This window comes from Chiloscyllium punctatum, chromosome 32 (genome assembly GCF_047496795.1).
Source record: "Chiloscyllium punctatum isolate Juve2018m chromosome 32, sChiPun1.3, whole genome shotgun sequence".
Taxonomy (NCBI): domain Eukaryota; kingdom Metazoa; phylum Chordata; class Chondrichthyes; order Orectolobiformes; family Hemiscylliidae; genus Chiloscyllium; species Chiloscyllium punctatum.
In genome coordinates this window covers 58,997,272-59,021,266 of record NC_092770.1, presented here as the reverse complement: position 1 = coordinate 59,021,266, position 23,995 = coordinate 58,997,272, and the positions used below count along the sequence as shown (strand labels likewise).

Below are 23,995 nucleotides of genomic sequence, written 5' to 3'. Positions count from 1 at the left end.
CTGTACCACTGGAGACAGTCTACTGAACCAAGCTGAGAACGGTGTTGTAATAAGCTGCATAGGTAGGGACCTGGAGACAGCTTTCAACAAAGTAGTGTGGGTAAGGGGACAAATTTGGGGAGACATAGTAAAATAAACAGCAGAGACAAGGCAAAAGAAGAAAAAAATAATATGCAAAATGATAGGAAGAGAAGACAATACAAAATTAAAAGTAAATGAATGGATAATATTCCAGGTTTTTAAAATATTAAAAGAGGACACTTTTAAAGACGCTAAAACTGAATGCACTTAGTATTCAAAATAACTTGGATGAACTAATAGCACAAATAGAAACAAATAAATACGCTATAATCTGATAGTCATTATAGAGACAGTTTCAGGATGACATAGATTGGGATCTGAACATTGAAGGAAGTAGGACATTTAGGAAGGATAGAAAGTTAGGAAAAGATGGAGAGTCAGCTCTTTTAATTAATGATGGTTTTAGCAAAATACGGAGGGATGATCTAAATTCAGGAAACCAAGATGTGGAAACTGTTTGGATAGAGATGAAAAATTGTAGAGGCAAAATGTCACTTATGCTGAAAGTAAGCAGATGATAGTGTGGAGTATATGGGAGAGTAGTGGGAGCTTGTTAGAAAGATACAACAACAATGATAGGGTATTGTTTGTTGAGAGAAGCTGAATTTCCGATCCAAATTTTAATTTTTTTTCGTATTTTACATAGTTAATGTTTAAAGTCAGGAGCTAGGGCCTAAACAATGGTATATAAATAATTCACTGTTGAATGGTTGTAGTTAGTTAATTAAGGGACTTAGTTTGAGATGTAATTGCTGCTCAGCTAACTCTTTAGTTTTAAAATATACAAAAATAACACCCGAATCTGACCTAACATGGAGTTTCACTTAAACACAGTGCAGGGAGTTTGGTGAGTTCAGGGAATTAAGTGAGGAAGAGTAGTAGATACTCTGTTGCCTTTTCCTTTTAAACTTTTTCATCCTGTGTAGGATTTGGTGTTTACTCTTCTTATTCACCCATAACTATCCAATTTATAGAAACAGGAGAAGGAGCTGATGGGTGAGTAATTCCACTTTCTACTCTCTATTCTTTAGTTTATAGTATATAGTTGAAATGTAAGCTTAAAGTATAGCAAGGCAGCTTGGCCATGTTGTTTGCCCTTATTGTGGCATGTATAGAGTCATAAACATTTCAAATGGCTTAGAAGAGCAACTGTGCAGGAAGTGTCACAAGATTCAGAAATCAGGTTTCAGGTTTCAGAGCTTGAGCAGCAACTTGAATTACAATGGTGCATCACAAGGCAGAGCAAGACATGACTAACCCTTTTAGAGAGGTGGAACATTGTAGGTTGGGCATGAGGCAGAGAGAAAATAGGTGATCGCAGAGCAGTCAGGCAGGTAGTGCTGGGTTCTGCACTACCTGCCTGAAATGATTTAGCTTGCTAATTAGATTTCCATTCTAATGCTATCCACAAGAGGTGGAACCAGGAGAATATATTCGAGAGTAGTACTAGGGTGCAGAGAATACTGGGAGAGAAAGATAGCACGAGAAAAGATAATAAGGAGTTAATAACGAGCATTGGGGTAACGGAGAAATGAAAGCATTCATAGTCAGCATTACTGTGCACGTATTTGAATGAATGTAGTATATTAAATAATGTAGATGAGACCTTTGTCATCACGAAATGCAACAAATTAGAAGAAATCCATAAACACAAAAACATCCTTAACGGTATTAACTTCACCAAAGAGGAAGAGAACAACAACAGACTTTCCTTCCTTGGCATCACAGAAGAATGAAAAGCCAATGGAGACCAGCGTCTACAGGAAAGTCACACACGGACCAGATACTCAACTACAGGAGCAATCATTCCAACACCCACTAACTGAGCTACAGCAGGACATATTTAAACAAGCCACAACACACTGCAGCACCCAGGAGCTACACAAAGCCGAGGAGAAACACCCACACAATGTACTTAGGAACAACAGGTACCTGATAAGCGCAGTCTGCCGATTCCTGCACAGCAGACCTAAACAGGAAGTCCCACGCCCAGAGACTCTAGCCACCCTACCATACATCAAAGACATCTCTGAGATGATGACCAGAATACTAGGCATCATGGTAGCCCACAAACCTCCCACCAGACTGAAACAGCTCCTGATAAATTTAAAAGACCCTGTACCAACAACCAGCAGAATGAACGTCATATACAAAATACCCTACAAGGACTGCAACGAATATTACATTGGACAAACGATCGGGAAACTACCTTCCAGGATACAGGAGCACCAAGCTAGCCACCAAAAGACATGGCCAACTATTCACTGGTATCCATACATACATACGAAGAGGGACACCAGTTCACCTGGGATAATACATCCATCCTGAGACAGACTAAACAAATACATGCATGGGAATTCCTAGAGGCCTGGCATTCAAACTGGAACCCCATTAACAAACTTATCGATTTGGACCCCATTTACCAACTTCTCAGAAACAGAACCGGAAATGATATCACCCACCACAACAGAAAAAGGCACATAAATAGCAAGCGGGACAGAACACCCATGCTTCATCGAAGGCTCACTGATGATGTTACCTAGCATGGTGATGAAATATCTGAGACCAAATCTACCAGCTCAGCGAGCAAATTTACAACCTGATCCGCAAATCTTCTCCAAAATCACATATTAAGTAAGATTGGGAGTTACAAAAAGCTTTACATTTTCAGTCCAACGTGAAAGGAGCTACCTAGGGGAATGAGGTGGGCCAGGTAGATCAAGTGTCAGTGGGGGAACATACAAGGTATATTGGTAATTGAATAATTAGGTCTCGGATGATAGTGGATAAATAACAATGGATAATGCAGAGTAAGAATAATTAACTGGTGAAGTGCTGACTTCAATTGGGCAAGAACAGAGGTGGGCTCAGTATGCTGGAGTCAAAGGTTGGATGTGAAAAACTGTAGCTGAACAATAGGCTGCCTTCAAAGAAGAGATGGTTTCTAGAAACCTAAGTCAGGATAGAATTGACAGTCAGATGGGAATGTGGGTTAATTAGGGAGAGACAACATGGATTTCTTAAGGGAAGATGATATTTAACCAACTTGCTGGTGTTATTTGAAGAGGCAACATAGAATGTTGATGAGGATAATAATGTGGTGTTCATGGACATGCAGAAGGAGTTTGATATCGTGTCACACAACAGATTTCTGTTTGAGATCATGGAATAATAGACTGAGGACCTGTCTCCTCATCCTGCCGACATAAAACTGCTATGAAGAAAAACTTAGGATGATGCATTGGCAGACAGTTAAGGAGCTGCCTTCATGGAATAAAGGTAAAATTGCCATAGTTCAAGAAGACCATAGGGCTGCTCTGTCATTCGCGGGAGAAATGACTCGTGGTGAGTTAAAGCTGAGAGTCACCATGCTTCAAACAAGGGGTGAAATTGAGAGGGCAGGACCTTCATGCAACCTCAGCTGGTACATGAATTGAATGGGAGTACACTCAAATGAAATTTCTTAGCTTAAAGGACAAGGATATGCCATTCAGGTTGATCTTAATCAACTAACATTTATATGTATGTATTAACCTGTCCAGTCAGCAATCTAAGTGGTTATTGTGCAGACCGACATTGCTTTTCATTTGATAAAATTAGGCTATTTATAAATCCTGAAGAAGGGCTTATGCCCGAAACGTCGATTCTCCTGTTCCTTGGATGCTGCCTTACCTGCTGCGCTTTTCCAGCAACACATTTTCAGCTACTTATAAATCTATGCTTGCTGTGTAGAATGTGCAATCAATGCATAAAACAATAGGTTCATTGCCTACAGAGTAACATTCTTCCTGTACATGTGTCAACTGCTGATGTAATATTGGATCACTGGCCATGTAGTCAAATACCTTGTGGTGGTGCAATGAAAGCGCAGTCTCCAGCAATAATCTTTTCTCTTTAATTCTAGTGTGATGGTACAGATTTGACACCCAGAATCCAGGATCTGAAATTCCAGTGTATCGTCTTCCTCAACATTCCCAGGTGAGTAAGGAAAATAAATTCCCAAATGCAGGATTAGTTACAGAGCCCCTTGGAGGCATGGCCTTAAGGGATGTACAGCTTCTTTTGCAGAAATGGAATCCCCATTGAGTGGGCTGATCTCAGCCAAGGTATTGGAGAGGTTGCCCATTATCTAATAATGCACCTCTTGGAAATCTGTTGGGCTCTGAAAGATTGAGATTGATTGTGGTATCTCTGCCTGCCAATGTACACAGTCAAATCCTACATCTATTGGACACGTGGCAAGAGCAATTAAAGACGGGATGGTAATGGACCGAACGAAGGAATCATGTCCTAAATTCATGTGGTAGCCCCAGAAACCCCAAACACATCCCCTTAATGGTGATTGAAGAGTTGTTTTTCTGTGCTATATTATTCTGAGAAGATGACTGGCAGGCAACCATACTCTTGACCACAATTTCTAGTCCTTTTTGGCAACTGAGACGTGGCTTCAAGTGGACAGGGCCTGGGAAATGAATATTCAAGGCTACACATGCTATCGTAAGGACAGACTGACGGACAGAGGGGGTGGGGTGGCCTTGTTGGTAAGGGAGGATATTCAGTCCCTTGCGCGGGGGGACCTAGAGTCAGGGGATGTAGAGTCAGTGTGGATAGAGCTGCGAAATATTAAGGGTAAAAAGACCCTCTTGGGAGTCAATACAGGCCCCCAAACAGTAGTCTGGATGTCGGATGTAAGTTGAATCAGGAGCTGAAATTGGCCTGTCGCAAAGATGTTACTTCAGTTGTTATGGGGGATTTTAACATGCAGGTAGACTGGGAGAATCAGGATGGTATTGGACCTCAAGAAAGAGACTTTGTGGAGTACCTCCGAGATGGATTCTTAGAGCAGCTGGTGCTGGAGCCGACCAGGGAGAAGGCAATTCTGGATCTGGTATTGTGTAACGAACCAGAATTGATCAGGGACCTCGAAGTGAAGGAGCCATTGGGAAGTAGTGACCATAATACATTAAGCTTCAATCTGCAATTCGAGAGGGAGAGAGTACAGTCGGAAGTGACAGTACGTCTGTTGAATAAAGGGAACTATGGAGCTATGAGGGAGGAGCTGGCCAAAGTTCAATGGTGCAATACCTTAGCAGGGATAACCGTGGAGAAACAATGGCGGATATTTCTTTGTATAATGCAGAAGTTGCAGGATCAGTTCATTCCTAAAAGGAAGAAAGATCCCAGGGGCAGGCATGGGCGGCCGTGGCTGACAAGGGAAGTTAAGAAACATATAAAGTTAAAAGAGAAGAAGTATAACACAGCAAAGATAAGTGGGAAAACTGAGGACTGGGAAGCTTTTAAAGAACAACAGAGGATTACTAAGAAGGAAATACGCAGAGGAAAAATGAGGTACGAAGGTAAACTGGCCAATAATATAAAGGAGGATAGTAAAAGCTTTTTTAGGTATGTGCAAGGCAAAAAAATGGTTAGGACTAGAATTGGGCCCTTGAAGACAGAAACAGGGGAATATATTACGGGGAACAAAGAAATGGCAGAAGAATTAAATGGGTACTTCAGATCTGTGTTCACTGGGGAAGACACAAGCAATCTCCCTGAGGTAACAGTGGCTGAAGGACCTGAACTTAAGGGAATTTATATTTGCCAGGATTTGGTGTTGGAGAGACTGTTAGGTCTGAAGGTTGATAAGTCCCAGGGTACTGATGGTCTACATCCCAGGGTACTGAAGGAGGTGGCTCGGGAAATCGTGGATGCGTTGGTGATTATTTTCCAGAGTTCAATAGAATCGGGGTCGGTTCCTGAGGATTGGAGGGCGGCTAATGTTGTGCCACTTTATAAGAAGGGTGGGAGAGAGAAAGCAGGAAATTATAGACCAGTTAGTCTGACCTCAGTGGTGGGAAAGATGCTGTAGTCTATTATAAAGGATGAAATTACGGCACATCTGGATAGTAGTAACAGGATAAGGACAGAGTCAGCATGGATTTATGAAGGGGAAATCATGCTTGACTAATCTTCTTGAATTTTTTGAGGATGTAACTCTGAGGATGGACGAGGGAGATCCAGTAGATGTAGTGTACCTGGACTTTCAGAAAGCTTTTGATAAAGTCCCACACAGGAGGTTAGTGAGTAAAATTAGGGCGCATGGTATTGGGGGCAAAGTACTAGATCGGATTGAAAATTGGTTGGCTGATAGGAAACAAAGGGTAGTGATAAACTGCTCCATTTTGGAATGGCAGGCAGTGACCAGTGGGGTACCACAGGGATCCGTGCTGGGACCGCAGCTTTTTACAATATATGTTAATGATATCGAAGATGGTATCAGCAATAACATTAGCAAATTTGCTGATGGTACTAAGCTGGGTGGCAGGGTGAAATGTGATAATGATGTTAGGAGATTACAGGGTGACCTGGACAAGTTAGGTGAGTGGGCAGATGCATGGCAGATGCAGTTTAATGTGGATAAATGTATGGTTATCCACTTTGGTGGCAAGAACAGGAAGGCAGATTACTACCTAAATGGAATCAATTTAGGTAAAGGGGCAGTACAGAGAGATCTGGGTGTTCTTGTACACCAGTCAATGAAGGTAAGCATGCAGGTACAGCAGGTAGTGAAGAAGGCTAATAGCATGCTGGCCTTCATAACAAGGGGAATTGAGTATAGAAGCAAAGAGGTGCTTCTGCAGCTGTACAGGGCCCTGGTGAGACCACACCTGGAATACTGTGTGCAGTTCTGGTCTCCAAATTTGAGGAAAGACATTCTGGCTATTGAGGGAGTGCAGCGTAGGTTCACGAGGTCAATTCCTGGGATGGCGGGATTACCTTACACTGAAAGACTGAAGCGACTGGGCTTGTAAACCCTTGAGTTTAGAAGACTGAGAGGGGACCTGATTGAGACATATAAGATTATGAAAGGATTGGACAGTCTGGCAGCAGGAAACATGTTTCCGCTGATGGGTGAGTGCCGAACCAGAGGACACAGCTTAAAAATATGGGGTAGACCATTGAGGACAGAAATGAGGAGAAACGTCTTCACCCAGAGAGTGGTTGCTGTGTGGAATGCTCTGCCCCAGAGGGCAGTGGAGGCCCAGTCTTTGGATTCATTTAAGAAAGAGTTGGATAGAGCTCTCAAAGATAGTAGAATCAAGGGTTATGGAGATAAAACAGGAAGAGGATACTGATTAGGAATGATCAGCCATGATCATATTGAATGGCGGTGCAGGCTTGAAGGGCTGAAAGGATTACTCCTGCACCTAATGACTATTGTCTATTGGATTGAAATTGGTGTTACATACAAAATTCTGCTCCCTCCCCCAGTAGGACTTCAATGCCCTTTCAATCCATAGGCATTTTTGATTCTATGTTTTCTGTGCAAAATATCTATATAACAATAATGTATTGACATCCTTGTAAACAACAACAACTTTTTTAAAAGCATCATAAAAAAGGCACCAGGATGGCTGAATAAATGGGTTTCGACAGATATGGGTCAAATGCTGGCAATTAGCACTTGATTAATTTAAGATATCTGGTTGACATGGATGAGTTGGACCAAAGGGTCTATTTCTCTGCTGAACAACTCTGACTTAATAACAACAACTTCCATTTACAAGTGACTTTTATACAATGAATTGGAATCAAATGAACACTGGAGTAAGACATATCTATTGCAGGTATTGTGCAGGCACAATGCCTTGGGGTAACCCCGGAGATCATCGAGACTTTGAACCACAGCGGCATGATGATGGATGCATTGAGGTCATTGGCTTTACCATGGCATCTCTGGTGAGTTTTGATTTTGAGATTGCTGAAGCGAGTTTCCCACCCCTGTTTTGCAAGAGGTCAATTTTTAATTGAATTGCAGCAGACTGTTAGATTTAAACCAGCAACAATATTCACATATTCTATTCCAGAAAGATTGTAGACAACTACACACAGACACAGACATAGACACACACACACAGATGCTGACAGATAAAGGCACACACAGGTGCACACATGCACATGCATACAAATACACACACACACATTCATGGACTTCGTTGATCATGTATCACTTTAAAGCATGTTTCTGGTTTGACTTTGTGGCCTCTACAGTCTGTAGAGCATTGGTCCCTACTTTAGGAAAATGATAATACTTGTTTTGTTTGTTTCAGGCTGCACTGCAAGTCGGGGGACATGGTGAGCGGCTCCACCAGTGCCGAGAGGTGATTCTCACCACTTACAAGACAATCCCCATGCAGGTGGATGGGGAGCCATGCCGGCTAAGCCCATCCGTCATCCGGATCTCACTAAGGAACCAGGCCAATATGGTGCAAAAATGCAAGCGGAGAACCTCCATGCCACTACTGAATGAGTGAGTGCCTCCTACTTCAGTTCTTGGGATTATTTTCATCACTGGGGATTGGTTAGCTCAGTTGGCTGAATGGCTGGGCTGGTTTGTAATGAGGAATAATGCTACTGGCCTGAGATCAATTCCCACACTAGCTGATGTTATCGTGTAGGACTCTCCTTCTTACCCTCTCCCATTGGCTGAGCTTTAGTGACCCTCATGTTAAACCACCCCAGTTGTTTCTCTAATATGAAATCAGTCCTATGGTTTTTTTATCTTGCTTCTGTCATAACTTTTAATTTTTATTGTTTATTCCTTGGAAAATGTTGTGACGTTTCAGTTGGCTAAGAGGGGATGTATTGGCATAGTTGTAATGCCACTGGGCCCATGTCTGGGAACTTCGGTTCAAAATCTAGCACCTGGACAGGTGGAGTTTAAATTCAATAAATAAACTTGCAACTGAAAGCTGGCCTTAATAATGGTGACCATGACAACTATCATCAATTGTTGTAAAAATCCATTTGATTCATTAATATCTTTTAGGGAAAGAAATCTGCTGTCCTTTCCTGGTCTCGTCCACAGGTCACTCCAGACTACAGAAGTATGGTTGACTCCTAAAATGCTCTCTGAAATGACCGAGCAAACCATTCAGTTCAAGGGCCAATAGGGTGATTTTGATTAGATTTGATTTAATTTATTATGTCACATGTACTGAGTTGCAGTGAAAAGTATCATTTTGCATGTTATACAGGCAAATTGTACTTTACATAAATATATCATGGTAATAGAACAGAATGCAGAATATAATGTTGACTTTGCTGGCAACATCCCAAGAAAGAATTTTTTTTAAAAAACAATGCGATGAATTGGACTTTTATGACTTACCTCCAATTTCAGAAGAACCAAATTCACTAAAATGGTGTGGAATGCATAAACTGGCTAACCTTATTGGCTGCTAATGAGTCTGATGAGGAAATCAATTGGAATTTTTTTAAAAATCAAGCTAAGAAAATGGGAGACAAAATGGTCAACAGAAGAGAGTATGAAAAGATAAGGTCAAAGTCACTAATCAATTATCTCAAAGAAAAGGAGGTTGTAAACAAAAATATCTCTATTGATTAATAGCATCTATTGCTCACCAGAACAAGGTGCAAAGAACGCTGAATGGAATGGGTAAAAGGCTAATGGAGAAATAGATTGCTGAACTGGTACTTGTGGGAGGAAGCAAACAAACCTTTTCAGTTAAGTGAAGAGTATCGAGTTGCCAATGCCTACTGGGTCATTAATGAAAGCTCAAGGACATGTAACAAAGGACGCGGTGTGTATGGAAGAATTAATACTTTGTTGTCTTCACTCTCAAGGATTATGTTAGATTAGGTTTTAGTATGAAACTCTCTTAAATTAGATGACTAAATTGATTTAGAAAGAATTAAAAATTTGCAAAAAAGACTGAGCAGAGGGCTGGAAGATGCCCTCCGAGAGTCTGGGAGATGGGACACCTACTGTGCAAGCCTCTCACCCATGTTTGTCATGTTTCACCACACTTTGGGATGGTTTCTATAAATGGGATGGAACCTAATGAAAAAACAAGGCAGACAAGCCTTCTCTGCTATTCATTATGATAGTCGCTCATCATCCAACACAGTATTTCCACTTTCTCCCCATATCCTTTGATCCCTTTAGCTTTAAAAATTGTATCTAACTTCTCCTTCTCTGTTTAACATCACAAATGGTGCTTGAGACAATTGTTTGATTTATTATTGTCACATACTGAGATACAGTGAGAAGTGTTGTTTTGTGTGCTCAATAGGCAGATACAAAGGGTCGCAGAACAGAGTGCAGAATACAGTGTTATAGCTGCAGAGAAGGTGCAGAGAGAGAGAGAGAGACGAGATTTAACATTTAAGATGTCTGTTCAAAAGGAGGGAAAGAAGGGCTTGCATTAAGGGCTTAGATGGGGTGGAATTTTTCAGGGAAGTTTTTCTCAAGCAATATATAAAGGGCCTACTTGGGAAGGGGCAAAACTCAACCTACTCTTGGGAAATAGGACAGGACAGGTAACTGAGGTGACAGTGGGGGAGTACTTTGGGACCAGTGACCATTGTTGTATTAATTTTGAAATAATTATGGAGAGGGACTAATCTGGTCCACAGGTTCAAGTTCTAAATTGGTGAAAGACAAATTTTTATGGAATTAGACAGGCAACAGTTAATTGGAGTAGTTTTTTTGCAGGCAAAGAGACATCCAGCAAGTGGGAGGCCTTTAAAAGTGAGATACCTGGAGTTCAAGGCCTATATGTCCCTGTGGGAGTGAAACATAAGGTTGACAGGAGTAGAGAACCCCGGATGACAAGAGATATTGAGGCTTTGACCAGAAAAAAGAAAGAGCTATGGCTCAGGTACAGGCAGCTGGGATCAAGGGAGGTATACAGGGATACAGGAATTTACTGAAGAAGGAAATCAGGAGGGCAAAAAGGGGGCAAGAGATAGCCTTGGCCAAGAAGTTTAGGGTGAATCCAAAGAGGTTCTTTAAGTATATTAAAGGAAAAAAAATAACAAGAGAATAGGACTCCTCAAGGGCCAAAACGGACATTTAAGTGTAGAATTGCAGGAGATGGGCGATGTTCTCCATAAATATTTCTCCTCGATGTTTACTGTGGACAAAGACATGAAGACTTGGGGAAGTTAGTGGTGATACCTTGGGACAGCCCATAACACTATAGAGGAGGTGTTGGATGTATTAGAATGTATGAAGGTGGATAAATTTCCTGGTCCTGACCAGATATATCCAGATTGCTGCAAGAGGCTAGAGAAGAAATTGCAGCGGCCCTGGCTGATATTTTTGCATTGTCATTAGCAACGGGCAAGGTCCCGTAAGACTGGAGGGTAGCGAATATTGTGCTCTTATTCAAGGGCTTCAAAGAAAAGCCTGAGAACTATAGACCAGTAAGCCAAACCTCTGTGGTAGGTATGTTACTTGAGAAGGTTCTGAGAGATAAGATATACATGCGTCTGGAAAGACAGGGTTTAATTAGGAGTAGTCGGCATGGCTTTGTGCTGACTTTGTTAGAGTTATTTTAATGAAGTGACCAGGAAGGTTGATGAGGGCAGGGTGATAGTCTACATGGATTTTACTAAGGCCTTTGATAAGGTTCCACATGATAGGCTACTCTGGAAGGTTAGATCGCATGGAATCCAGGGGGAACTGGCAAGTTGGATATGCAAATGGCTTGATGGTAGGAAGTAGAGGGTAATAGTGGAAGGATGCTTGTCAAATAGAGGCCTTTGACTAGTGGAGTGCCTCAGGGGTCGGTGCTCGGACCACTGCTGTTTGTTATCAATATCAATGACTTGGATGAGAGTGTACAAGGCGTGATTAGTAAGTTTGCTGATGGCACTAAAATAGGTGGTATTGTGGACAGTGAGGAAGGTTATCAGAAATTTCAGCAGACCTTGATCAGTTGGTGAAGTGGCCAAGAAAGGCTAAATGGGGGTTCATATAGATAAGTGTGAGGTCTTGCATTTTGGCAAGTCAAATCAAGGCAGGAGTTTCATGGTAGTGCCTTAAGAAGTGTAGTGAGACAGAGGGACCTTGGAGTTCAAGTGCAAGGCTCTCTGAAAGTGGAGTCTCAGGTAGACAGGGTAGTGAAGCAGGTTTTTGGCACACTGGCCATCGCCACCAGGGCATTGAGTATAGAAGTTGGGAAGTTATGTTGCAATTATGCAGGACATTGATGAGGCTGCACTTGGGCGTATTGTTTTAGCCACCTTGCTATGGGAGGGATGTTATTAAACTGGAAAGAGTGCAGAAAATGTGCGGCACGGTGGCACAGTGGTTAGCACTGCTGCCTCACAGCGCCAGAGACCCGGGTTCAATTCCCGCCTCAGGCGACTGACTGTGTGAAGTTTGCACATTCTCCCCGTGTCTGTGTGGGTTTCCTCCGGGTGCTCCGGTTTCCTCCCACAGTCCAAAAATGTGCAGGTTAGGTGAATTGGCCATGCTAAATTGCCTGTAGTGTTAGGTGAAGGGGTAAATGTAGGGGAATGGGTCTGGATGGGTTGCGCTTCGGTGGGTCGGTGTGGACTTGTTGGGCCGAAGGGCCTCTTTCCACACTGTAAGTAATGTAAAAAAAAATTTACGAGGATGTTGCCAGGACTCAAAGTCTGAGTTATCGGCAGAGGTTGGACGTGTTAGGACTTTTTTCTTTAGAGCGGAGGAGACTGAAGGGAGATCTCATAGAAGTGTATAAATTATGAGAGGCATGGATAGGGCGAATGCACTCAAGTCTTTTTTCCAGGATTGGGGAACCGAGGACTAGAAGGCATCAGTTTAAGGTTCGAGGAGAAAGAAAAAAGGGAACCTGAGGGGCAACCTTTTTACACAGAGGGCTACGCACATGGAATGAGCTACCAGCAGAAGAGGTTAAGGTGGGTGCATTAACAACATTTAAAAGACATTTAGGACAAATACATGGATACGAAAGGTTTCAAAGGATATGAGCCAAGTACATAGAAATGAGGTTAATGTGGATGGATATTTTGGTTGGCATAGACCAGTTTGGGCCGAAGTGGGACTCTATGACTGTGCTGTGGGACTGTATGGCTCTAAGGCTTTGGGCATTAGGATAAGTTCTGACAGAGACAGAACCTGTACAGTTGGACTGGATACATGGGGACCAATGTCTTCACAATAAGGTTTGTAAACTTTACAAGGACACTTTAACCTAACCCACTTGGCGAATGATTGATAAGTTTGAGTACAATGGTGGTTTTCCATCCTGTCTGGTTTTACTCAGTTGAAGAAGTGAAAAGAGAACAAAACTGAAGTTCCATACAATTTTTCCAATGAGGTTGTCAAAATTTTAAACACATGTATTTCCTCCTCCGTCTGACACAGGGAGTCACTTAGTTACAAACTTCTAACTTAGGAGTGCTCGTAATCACAAATCCAAGGGTGTAATTTTAAATATATGATGTATGAACGTTTCCTGTACTCACGAACAGCTACTTTGTGTTGTCCTACATGGTGATCTGACTTGTGTACAAATCGACCCACCCATTCCCCTACATTTACCCCTTTACCTAACACTACGGGCAATTTAGCATGGCCAATTCACCTGCACATCTTTGGACTGTGGGAGGAAACCGGAGCACCCGGAGGAAACCCATGCAGACACGGGGAGAATGTGCAAACTCCACACAGACAGTCGCCTGAGTCAGGAATTGAAGCCGGGTCTCTGGCGCTGTGAGGCAGCAGTGCTAACCACTGTGCCACCGTGCCGCCCTACCTCTTCTTTCTTACTTTATTTGTGGGATGTGAAAAACACTTTTTTGGGCCATCCCTGATTGTCCTGGAGAGGCTGGCAGCAAGCTGCCTTCTAGAACCACTGCATTTCTTTAGGGGAAGAAGGATGAGAGTGGGGAGGGGTGGAAGGGTCACCATAATGCTGCTAGGAAGAGTGTTCCAGGAAATTTACATAACATCAGTGAAGGAATAATGATAGTGTCCCTAGTCAGGATAGTGAAGGGGCTTGGAGGGGATCTTGCTGATATTTGTCACCTTGATAATACTCTAGAGCTCCCACCTCTGATGTCTGTCCTCTCAATGGGATCCAGGAATGTTGATGGTGTTGTGTTGGACATTATTTATAAGATATGATTCAGAGAGTATGGGAAAGCAAATCTTAGCAGGACTTATACACTTAATGGTAAGGTCTTAGGGAGTGTTGCTGAACAAAGAGACCTTGGAGTGCAGGTTCACAACTCCTTGAAAGTGGAATCGCAGGTAGATAGGATAGAGAAGAAGGCGTTTAGTATGCTTTCCTTTATTGGTCAGAGTATTGAGTACAGGAGTTGGGAGGTTATGTTGCCGCTGTACAGAACATTGGTTAGGCCACTGTTGGAATAATCCGTGCAATTCTGGTCTCCTTTCTATCGGAAAAATGTTGTAAAACTGGAAAGGGTTCAGAAAAGATTTACAAGGATGTTGCCAGGGTTGGAGGATTTGAGCTATAGGGAGAGGCTAGGACTGTTTTCCCTGGAGCGTCGGAGGCTGAGGGGTGACCTTATAGAGGTTTACAAAATTATGAGAGGCATGGATAAGGTAAATAGGCAAAGTCTTTTCCCTGGGGTTGGGGAGTCCAGAACTAGAGGACATAGGTTGAGGGTGAGAGGGGAAAGATATAAAAGAGACCTAAGGGGCAACTTTTTCACACAGAGGATAGTACATGTATGGAATGAGCTGCCAGAGGAAGTGGTGGAGGCTGGTACAATTGCAACATTTAAGAGGCATCTGGATGGGTATATGAATAGGAAGAGTTTGGAGGGATATGGGCCGAGTACTGGTAGGTGGGACTAGATTGGGTTGGGATAACTGGTTGACATGGATGGGTTGAACCGAAGGGTCTGTTTCCATGCTGTACATCTCTATAACTCTATGACTTTATGACTATGTCATACCCAATTTTGGCATTTGATCCTCGGTATTCATAAGAGGACTTAGCAGGGTTGACTATATCGTTATCCCTTCCAGTGCCGAGGTCAAAGTGGATGATCTTCTACCAAAGTGTGGTAGTTTGGTAGAACTGACTAGTTTGCTTTGCCATTTCACAGGACAGTTGAGTCAACCACATTGTGTTAGGTGTGACCATGTAGACTAGATTAGCAGATTCCTTTCCTAAAGGGCATCAATGAACCTGATGAGATTTTATGACAACTTATCACAGTCACTATCAGTAAAAGTAGCCTTCAATTGCAGATTTATCAATTAATTGAATTTAAGTGCCACCGCTTTCTTGGTGGGATGTGAACCTGTGCCTTTAGAATACTAGTGACATTGCCACAATATCACTGCCTCCTCCATCTGCTACACTGAGTACTGATGCATGCAAATGATTGACCTTGCTCTGCTTTCTTCAATGTCTAAAAGTAGTCTGTTCCTTTCCCATGGTCCTCCTTGATCCATGGCTGGCGTGGTGTGCTATTCCCGACAGTATCCACAAGGTGCAGCATGCTGATCACAGACGGGTCTCTGCTCCTCCTGATAGCTTCACTCTGTGAGTAACAATTCTCCCTGTGCACTGACACCTTTACAGTCTTGGTCATGCTCCCTGCTATCTCTTTTTCTGTCAATGCATTGCAAAGTAAATCCACTGAAACCACAATATATCAAAGACCACAATGAGTAAGGGATTGAAGGAAAACAGAGAGCTGGATCTCTGATGTCTTATATACCGTAGGTACTCGATTAATATACTCGAGTCGTGGTTGATCTCATGTCTAAGTCCACCTCCTATTTTTGGCTAAAAATCTGGAATGTTCCATATGTCTCGTATAAACATCAACCCTAGCTCTTCACAGATAATAGATCAACATTTATGAGTCAGTGTGCCGGTCTTCTGTTCTGCTCCAGGTCTTCCAGTCTGCCAGCTGTCGTGCTCCGCTCTGGATTTTAAGAATTACCATAATTCATTGTATTTATTTCTTTATTCATTTAGAGATCATTTGGGATACTGCTAATGATATGGTATGAATTTTGATGGGCATGAATTTCAGCCACTCAAAAGTTGTATTTATGTAATAGTCGACCCCATGAATTTAACCTTAAGAAATAGTCAAAAAAATTTTACTGTAACTCAAATATATATGGTAATATAGTTTGGATTGTACTGTTATTGTGTGTGTTTTGTGTATTAAACCCGTGATTATGTCAGTAGTCTCAGTATCCACATAAGACTCAATTTAAGATACTATTTTATGCCCAGTATCATGCTTTACCGCCTATTCCATTTTATTTTACTTCACCCATGACTGATGAAGGGCTTTTGCCCAAAATGTCGACTGTCATGCTCCTCGGATGCTGCCTAACCTGCTGCGCTTTTCCATCAACACACTCTCGACTACAATCTCCAGTATCTGCAGTCCTTACTTTCGCCTGGTATGAATCCTTGTTAACAATGTTCTTCCCTGAAGAAGGGCTTATGCCTGAAACGTTGATTCTCCTGCTTCTTGGATGCTGCCTGACCTGCTGCGCTTTTCCAGCAACACTTTTTCAGCTCAGTAACAATGTATAAAACCCAGTTATATAGAATCGTAGAGTCACACAGCATGGAAACAGACCCTTTAGTCCAACCAGTCCATGCTGCCCATAATCCTAAACCAAAGTAGTCCCACCTACCTGCACTTGGCCCATATCCCTCCAAACATTTCTTATTCATGTACTTATCTAAATGTCTTTTAAATGTTGTAACTGTACCCACATCCACCACTTCCTCTGAAAGTTCATTCCATTCTGTATTTTTTAAATCTTTTCCAATCACCTTAAAACTATACCTCCAGCCTTGAAATCCCCCACCCTAGGGAAAGGACACCCTCCATTCACCTTATCTACATTCCTCATAGCTTTATAAACCTCTATAACGTCACCCTTCAAACTCCTATGTTCCAGTGGAAAAAGACCTAGCCTGTCCAGCCTCTAATGAGAACTCAAACTCTCCATTCCCAGCAACATCCTGGTAAGTCTCTTCTGAACTCTCTCCATGAGGTGGAGGTGCCAGTGTTGAACTGGGGTGGACCAGGTCAGAAGTTACACGACACCAGGTTATAGTCCAACAAGTTTATTTGAAATCACAAGCTTTTGGAATGCTGATCCTTCGTCAGGGGAAGTATCTGAAGTCACCCAATGAAGGAGCAGCACTCTGAAATCTTATGATTTCAAATGAGCCTGTTGGACTATAACCTGGTGTTGTGTGACTTCTGAACCTCTCTCCAGCTTAGCAGGTCTGATAGCATCTGCGGAGAGAAAAAAAAGGTAATATTTTGACTCTGGTGACTCTTCTTCAGACCATATAAGACAATGTTAGATTCCTTTCTCCTGTTCCATTCTTCATTGCAGCAATCATATTTGTTTTGGGGATTTGGCAAGTGGTTTTACAGTTAGACGCATACCCTGTCAATATCTCTCCCATTTATTTGAGCTGAGACTGAGCTCAGTCCTCCCGGGAAAACAGATTCCAGAGTGGGGCTTGGAAATCCCTGGGTATTTTTGCCAGTCAGCTTAAATATACGTTCCCTGGTAGTGACCTTTCTGCTATATCATGACCATTCATGACTTTGAGCACCTCTTTCAAATTTTCTCCCCTCTTCTCTGCCCAGAGGAGATTGACACCAGCTCTATCTCTCCACATCAGTCGAGATTCCTGCAACCAATCTGATACATCTCTTTCATATCACCCCCAAACTTTTGTTACCCCAAACCTCATATTCTTTCACAAGGTGCAGGTGTTGCTGACAAGGCCTGCATTTGTTGCCCATCCCTAGTTGCCCTTGAATTCTACAGCTTGTTTGGCCATTTAAAAGGGCAGTTAAGAGTCAACCAGAACGCTCTAGGTCTGCAGCGACATGGAGACCAGACCAGGTAAAAATGGCAGATCTCCTTCCCTCAAAGATGGTGGCAAAGCAACTGTGAGTGGGGAGTGGGGCAGGAGCTGTTTGGAGTGTCGGTCGGGATGGTAAATGCATGTTAAATTGATATACATGTGAGGTACATTTAACTAGGTCATGTTAGGCATTTCCTACAAAAGATATTGTATGTGTAACTCAAGTTAATGCATCTATCTAAAACAGTGTCATTACAGCAGCAGCTCTGTCCAGTCAGCAATGTTGAGTGAATAATTCCAATCAAGAATCCTGTGGATCCATGACACTCAGATGGTCCACTCAGATCTCCATTCCCTCCTGCTCCTAATCACAAGCTCTGGTGACAGCTTTCATTTTTACTGGTTTCTTATCTACGGTGTTTTCCAGCCCTCACACTGTCCCTGGTCGGCTGAGGATCCGGGTGAACAGGATCAGCCTCCAAGACTACGAAAATCCACAATACAATAAGGAGCGGCTACAAGAGATTTGTAAGTAAAGATGGATTTTCTGGGAGTAATCTTCACTCACCATGCTGGCACTCGCAGGATTAGATGATTGCAACTTTTCCATTTGTTTTTATCATTCAGCAGAGAGTAAAAACCTGGTGTGACATGAAACCAACCTTATACCTGATGAATAAAGCTCAGTCTGGATATCTGTTACATCGGCACAAATGACAGAATTCAAGAAAGCTGTACAAAAAAGGAAGCTCAAGCACTGAGCATGTTCAAGTCAGAGTTAAATTTCTAGATCTCAGTGTCACCTGGGGACAGACATGCTGGAAAAACTCAACACGTCTGTCAGCTTCTGTGGAGAAAGAAACAGTTAACGTTTCATGTCTGGTTATAACTCTTGTTCCGAATTGAAAGGTGTTGGAAAATATCATTTTTAGAGGCAGAGGAGGAGCAAGAAGGCAGATGATGGAGAGGCCCAATGCCTTTGATCGTGAAAAGGGAAAAGAGATGTAAAATGGGTGTGAAAGGGCAAGACTTGCTCCACTCAAACTAAATAAGACATAAACAAGTCAAAACTTGATGGTGTGGGAGGGGAGAGGTGGGAACAAAGTAAGACAAATGGGAAACAGATATGTGGCCAGGCTCTGAAGTTGTAGAATTCAACAGTGTGATGTAGAGGTTATATAAAGTGTTGACATGAAAAAGAGATGTTGCACTTCAAGCTTGTATTTTGCTTCATTGGAACTTTGCAGCAGCCCAGGACAGAAATTTAACTTGAGAACAAGGTAGTTTATTGAATGGCAAGTGTCTGAGGGGTTTAGGTCATTCCTGTAGACAGATTGGAGGTCTTCCACAAAGTGGTTATCCAATCTCATTTGGTCTCACCAATCTAATAGAGACAGTATTTTAAGCAGTGAATTCAGCAGAGTTGATTGAAAGAAGTACAAGTATAATACTGCTTCTCTTGGAAAGTGTCTCTGAGGACTTGGGTTATGATGAGAGAGGAGGTGAATAGCCAAGTATTACATCTGTGATTGCATGGGAAGGTGCTATGAGAAGTGAGGAAGTGTTAAGAGTGATGGAAGAATTGACTGGCTTCCTGCTGGAGGTGGCGGAAATTGCAGAGGATAATCCTTTGAATGTAGAGACTAGTGAGGTGAAAAGTAAGGATAAATTGAACCATGTTGCTGCTGAGGGAAGAAGGGGAAGTAATTAGGGCAGAAGCGCAGGAGATAGGGCTGAAACGCATGAGGGCACTGCCAATCACAGTGGGGAGGGCTTTCCTTAGTTGAGGACAAAAGAGATCATGTCAAAGGTGCTCAGTGGAAAGTGGCATCATCAAAATAGGTATGACAGAGAAGGAGAAACTGTGAGAATGGAACTGAATCCTTGCAGAAAACAGTGTGAGGAGGTGTAGTCAAAGTAACTGTGATAATTAGTGTGCTTGTAATGGATATTGCTAGATATCAGAGTTTGGCACAATGAGACTGATGAAGGGAGGGGAAGAGTCAGAGATGACTATAAACATAGAACATTACAACGCAGTACAGGCCCTTCAGCCCTCAATGTTGCATTGACATGTGGAACCAATCTGAAGTCAATCTATCCTACACTATTTTATTTTCACCCATATGTTTATCCAATGACCATTTAAATGCCCTTAAAGTTGGCAAATCTACTACTATTGCAGGCAGTGTGTTCCACACCCCTACTTAAAGAAACTACCTCTAACATCTGTCCTATGACTATCACCCCTCAATTTAAAGCTATGTCCCCTCATGCTAGCCATCACCATCCGAGGGAAAAAGGCTCTCACTGTCCACCCTATCTAACCCTCTGATTATCTTATATGTCTCAATTAAATTACCTCTCAACCTCCTTCTCTCTAACAAAAACAGCCTCAAGTCCTTCAGCTTTTCCTCATAAGACCTTCTCTCATAACAGGCAACATCCTAGTAAATCTCCTCTGAACCCTTTCCAAAAATTTCACATCCTTCCTATAATGTGATGACCAGAACTGTACGCAATGCTCCAAGTGCAGCCGCACCAGAGTTTTGTACAGCTCTAACATGACCTTGTGGCTCCGAAACTCAATCTCTCTACCAATAAAAGCTAATACACCATATGCCACCTTAACCTGGGTGGTAACTTTCAGGGATCTATGCACATGGACACCGAGATCTCTCTGCTCATCTGCACTACCAAGAATCTTACCATGAGCTCTTTATTCCTATTGCTCCTTCCAAAGTGAATCACCTCACTTCTCTGGATGAACATGAGAGAAGGATGGAAATTGGAAATAAAACTGATGAATTTTTCCAATTTTGGATGAGAGCAGAAAGCAGCACCAAGAGAGAGTTGAGCGGGAGCCCAAGCAGGGCGAGAACATTGAATGTTCTGCTGATCCCACAAAGAGCTAGGAATAGTGAGGACCCATACATGTCCATAGCCGCATCTTTGACCTGAAGAAAATGAAGTTAAAGGAGAAACTGTTGAAAGTGACAAGGACTTCAGCAAGGTGAAGAAGGATGATGGTCGATGGCAACTGTACAGACCTCCTTTCAAGGAAGACCATGCTAATGGGGAATGAATCTTTAAAGTGATTACACGTCCATGGTGAAGAGGATGTGGGTAGGGCCAGAAAACTGAAAATTGTAGAATCAAGCCTAAAGTTTCAAGAGTCACAAATGTAAGCGGGGAGAAACTGAACAAAGGAGGTGGTAAAGTCTAGATGGGAAGAAATATGTTCAGTGGGGCAGGAACAAGGTGAAACGATGGGTCTGTCAGGGCAGTCCTGTTCTAGATTCTGGAATGAGGTAGAAGCAGACTATGTGTGGTTAGGTGACCATGAGATGGGAGGTTGTAGAAGGGAGATCTCCAATGAAGATGATGTCAATAACAGTCCTTAAAACTACAACCTGATGATGGTGGTGTCATGCTCCAGGGAGATCAGAGGAAGTGTGAGACAGTGGCAATCAGCCTGTGCAATGTAGAAGTGAATTCAACTGAGCCAACCCGACTTCTCAAGTGATGGTTTCTGCTGTTTCATTATTTTGTGTCAGTAGTGCCCTTTTCCAGTTAATCTGCCATGTTAATCATTTGAAAACAGCATTTAACAGTGACAATTGGCTGCCAACTGTTGTTGGCAAATGTAATGCCTATATGACTGGAGCCTGGTGTGCAGTGCTTGGTCCCTTTATTGTTTGTGATCTTCATAATGATATAGATGAGAAAGTAGGCGGGGCTGATAAATTTGCAGATTAGCCAAGTGCTTGACAGTGAGGAGGTAGGTGATAGGTTACAGTAGGACATAAACGGATTGGTCAGATGTGCAGGTCAATAGCAGATGGAATATAACCTAATAGAGAGTAACTGAAGAGGGGTAGGGCCTCTTAAGGATCAAGGAGGTCATCTTTGTGTTAGACCCCAGGAGATGTGAGAGATACTAAATGAATATTTTGCATCAGTTTTTACTGTGGAGAAAGAAATGGAGTCTAGAGAATGCAGAGAAATAAACGTTGATGTTTTAAAAGCAGTTCACATTAGAGAAGAGGACATTTGGGAGGTCTTAGAGAATATAAAGGTGGATAAATCTCTGGGAACTGATCTATGTATCCCAGAATGTTGTATGAAGGGAGGAAATTGCAAGACCTCTTGCAGAAATATTTGCACCACCCTTAACTACAAATGAGGTATCTGCTGACTGGAGGGTGGCTAATGTTGTACCTTTGTTTAAGAAAGGTTGTAAAGAGAAACCAGGGAACTATAGCCCTGTGAGTTTGACTTCAGTTATGGATAAATTGTTGGAGGTGAGTATGAAAGATAGGATTTGTGTATGTTTAGAGAGGCAAAAATTGATCAGGAATAGTCAGCATTGTTTTGTGCAAGGAAAATTGTGTCTCTCAAACTTGATTGAGTTTTTTGAGGAAGTTACAAAAAACTGATGGCAGAGCAGTTGATGTTGTTTATTTGGATTTTAATAAAACCTTTAGTCTACCCTGTGGAACCGTGTTAATTAGTAAACTTAGGTCACATGGGATTTAGGGTGAGCTTGCTAGTTGAATACATAATTGGTTTAACAGCAGGAGACAGAGAGTGGTGGTGGTGGAGGGTTACTTTTCGGACTGGAGGCCTGTCACCAGCAATGATCTACGGGGATCTGTTCTGGGTCCTCTTTTGTTTGTTATTTATATAAATGATTTGGATGAGATTGTAGAAGGCCTGATTAGAAAGTCTGGGGATGATACCCCAAAATTGGTGGCTTGGTAGACAGTGAAGAAGGTTTTCTTAGATTTCGTAGAAATCTTGATCAACTAGGTCAATGGGCTGAAAATTGGTAGGTGGAGTTCAATCTGGATAAATGCAAGGTATTGCACTTTGGTATTACAAACAAAGGTAGGCTTATATAATTAATGGTTGGGGCCCTGGGTAGTGTTTTAGAACAGAGAGACATAGGGGTGCAGGTACATAATTTTTTAAAGTTTGTGTCACATATAGACATTTGGCACACTTGCCTTCATTGCTCAGTCCTTTGAGTGTAGAAGTTGGGAAGTCATGTTGAGGTTGTACATTGGTGAGGCCTCTCTAGGAATACTTTGTCCAGTTCTGGTCGCCCAGTTATAAGAAGAATATAATCAAGCTGGAGAGGATTTGGAAAAGATTTACTAGGATGTTGCCGGGTATGGTGGGAGTGAGTTATAAAGGAATGCTGGATAGGCTGGGACATTTTCAGTGGAGTGTAGGAGGTTGTGAGGCAACCTGATAGAAGTTCATAAAATAATGACAGGTACAGATAGAGTTAATAGCAGTTGTCTTTTCTCTAGGATGGGGTTGGGGGGTCAAGATGAGGGACACATACTTAAGGTGAGAGGAGAGCAATCTTAAAAAGCCACAAGGGGTATCTTTTTACACAGAGGTGGGTTGCATGTGGAATCAACTTCCTGAGAAAGTGGTGGACGCAGGTACAATGAAAATTTTTAAAAGACAGTTGGAGAGGTACATGAATGCAAAAGGCTTAGAGGAATATAGGCTAGGAGCAGGCAGATGGGACTAGTTTAGTTTGGGATTATTTTCGGCATGGATTGGTTGGACCAATGGGTCAATTTCCATGCTGTATGACTCTATGACTCTAAACGTAAGAAGAGCATAGAATGGTACAGCAGAGGAACAGACCCTTCAGCCCACTATGCCTGTGCAAACCATGATGCCATTTGAAACTAATCCCCCCTGCTTGTACTGGTCCATGTCCCTCAATTCCCTGATTGTTTTTGTGTCTGTCCAAATGCCTCTGTATCTGCTTCTTCCACCTCCCCTGGCAGCAAGTTCAAGGCATCTATCACCTTCTGTGTAAAAAAAACAAACTTGACTTGCACATCACCTTTAACCTTCCCACCTCTCATCTTAAACCTATCCTGCCTAGTATTTGGAAAAAAAAACTCTTAACTATCCTCCCTATCCATGCCTGTCATAACTTTATATACTTCTATCAGGTTACCTCTTAGCTGCTGACACTGGCGAAAACAATCCAAGATTGTCTAATTTCTCATTATAACTAATACACTCCATTCAGGCCACATCCTGGTAAACCTCTTTTGCACCTTCTGTAAAGCCTCCACATCCATCCTTTGAGTATTGACCAGAACTGCACATAATACTCCAGGTGTGGCCTAGCTAAAGTTTTATACAGCTGCAACATGACTTGCCTACTCTTATACTCAATGCCTGAGTGATGAAGTTAAAAAACTCACACAACACCA

The 23,995-nt window shown here is 42.3% G+C and overlaps 1 protein-coding gene across 7 annotated transcripts in view; it reads left to right on the top strand.

The window, feature by feature from the left end:
• The window catches only part of dgki (diacylglycerol kinase, iota), a 235,012-nt gene that overhangs the window by 164,937 nt on the left and 46,080 nt on the right, over window positions 1-23,995 (top strand). For 5 of the 7 annotated variants that reach the window (XM_072552472.1, XM_072552476.1, XM_072552473.1 and 2 more), the window contains 5 exons: window positions 3,986-4,059; window positions 7,710-7,821; window positions 8,193-8,392; window positions 15,360-15,422; window positions 18,172-18,272. In XM_072552472.1, coding sequence (XP_072408573.1) covers window positions 3,986-4,059; window positions 7,710-7,821; window positions 8,193-8,392; window positions 15,360-15,422; window positions 18,172-18,272 — 550 coding nt within the window. The remainder of the gene's footprint in view (window positions 1-3,985; window positions 4,060-7,709; window positions 7,822-8,192; window positions 8,393-15,359; window positions 15,423-18,171; window positions 18,273-23,995) is intronic. The other 2 variants (XM_072552477.1, XM_072552474.1) reach the window with 1 other exon arrangement.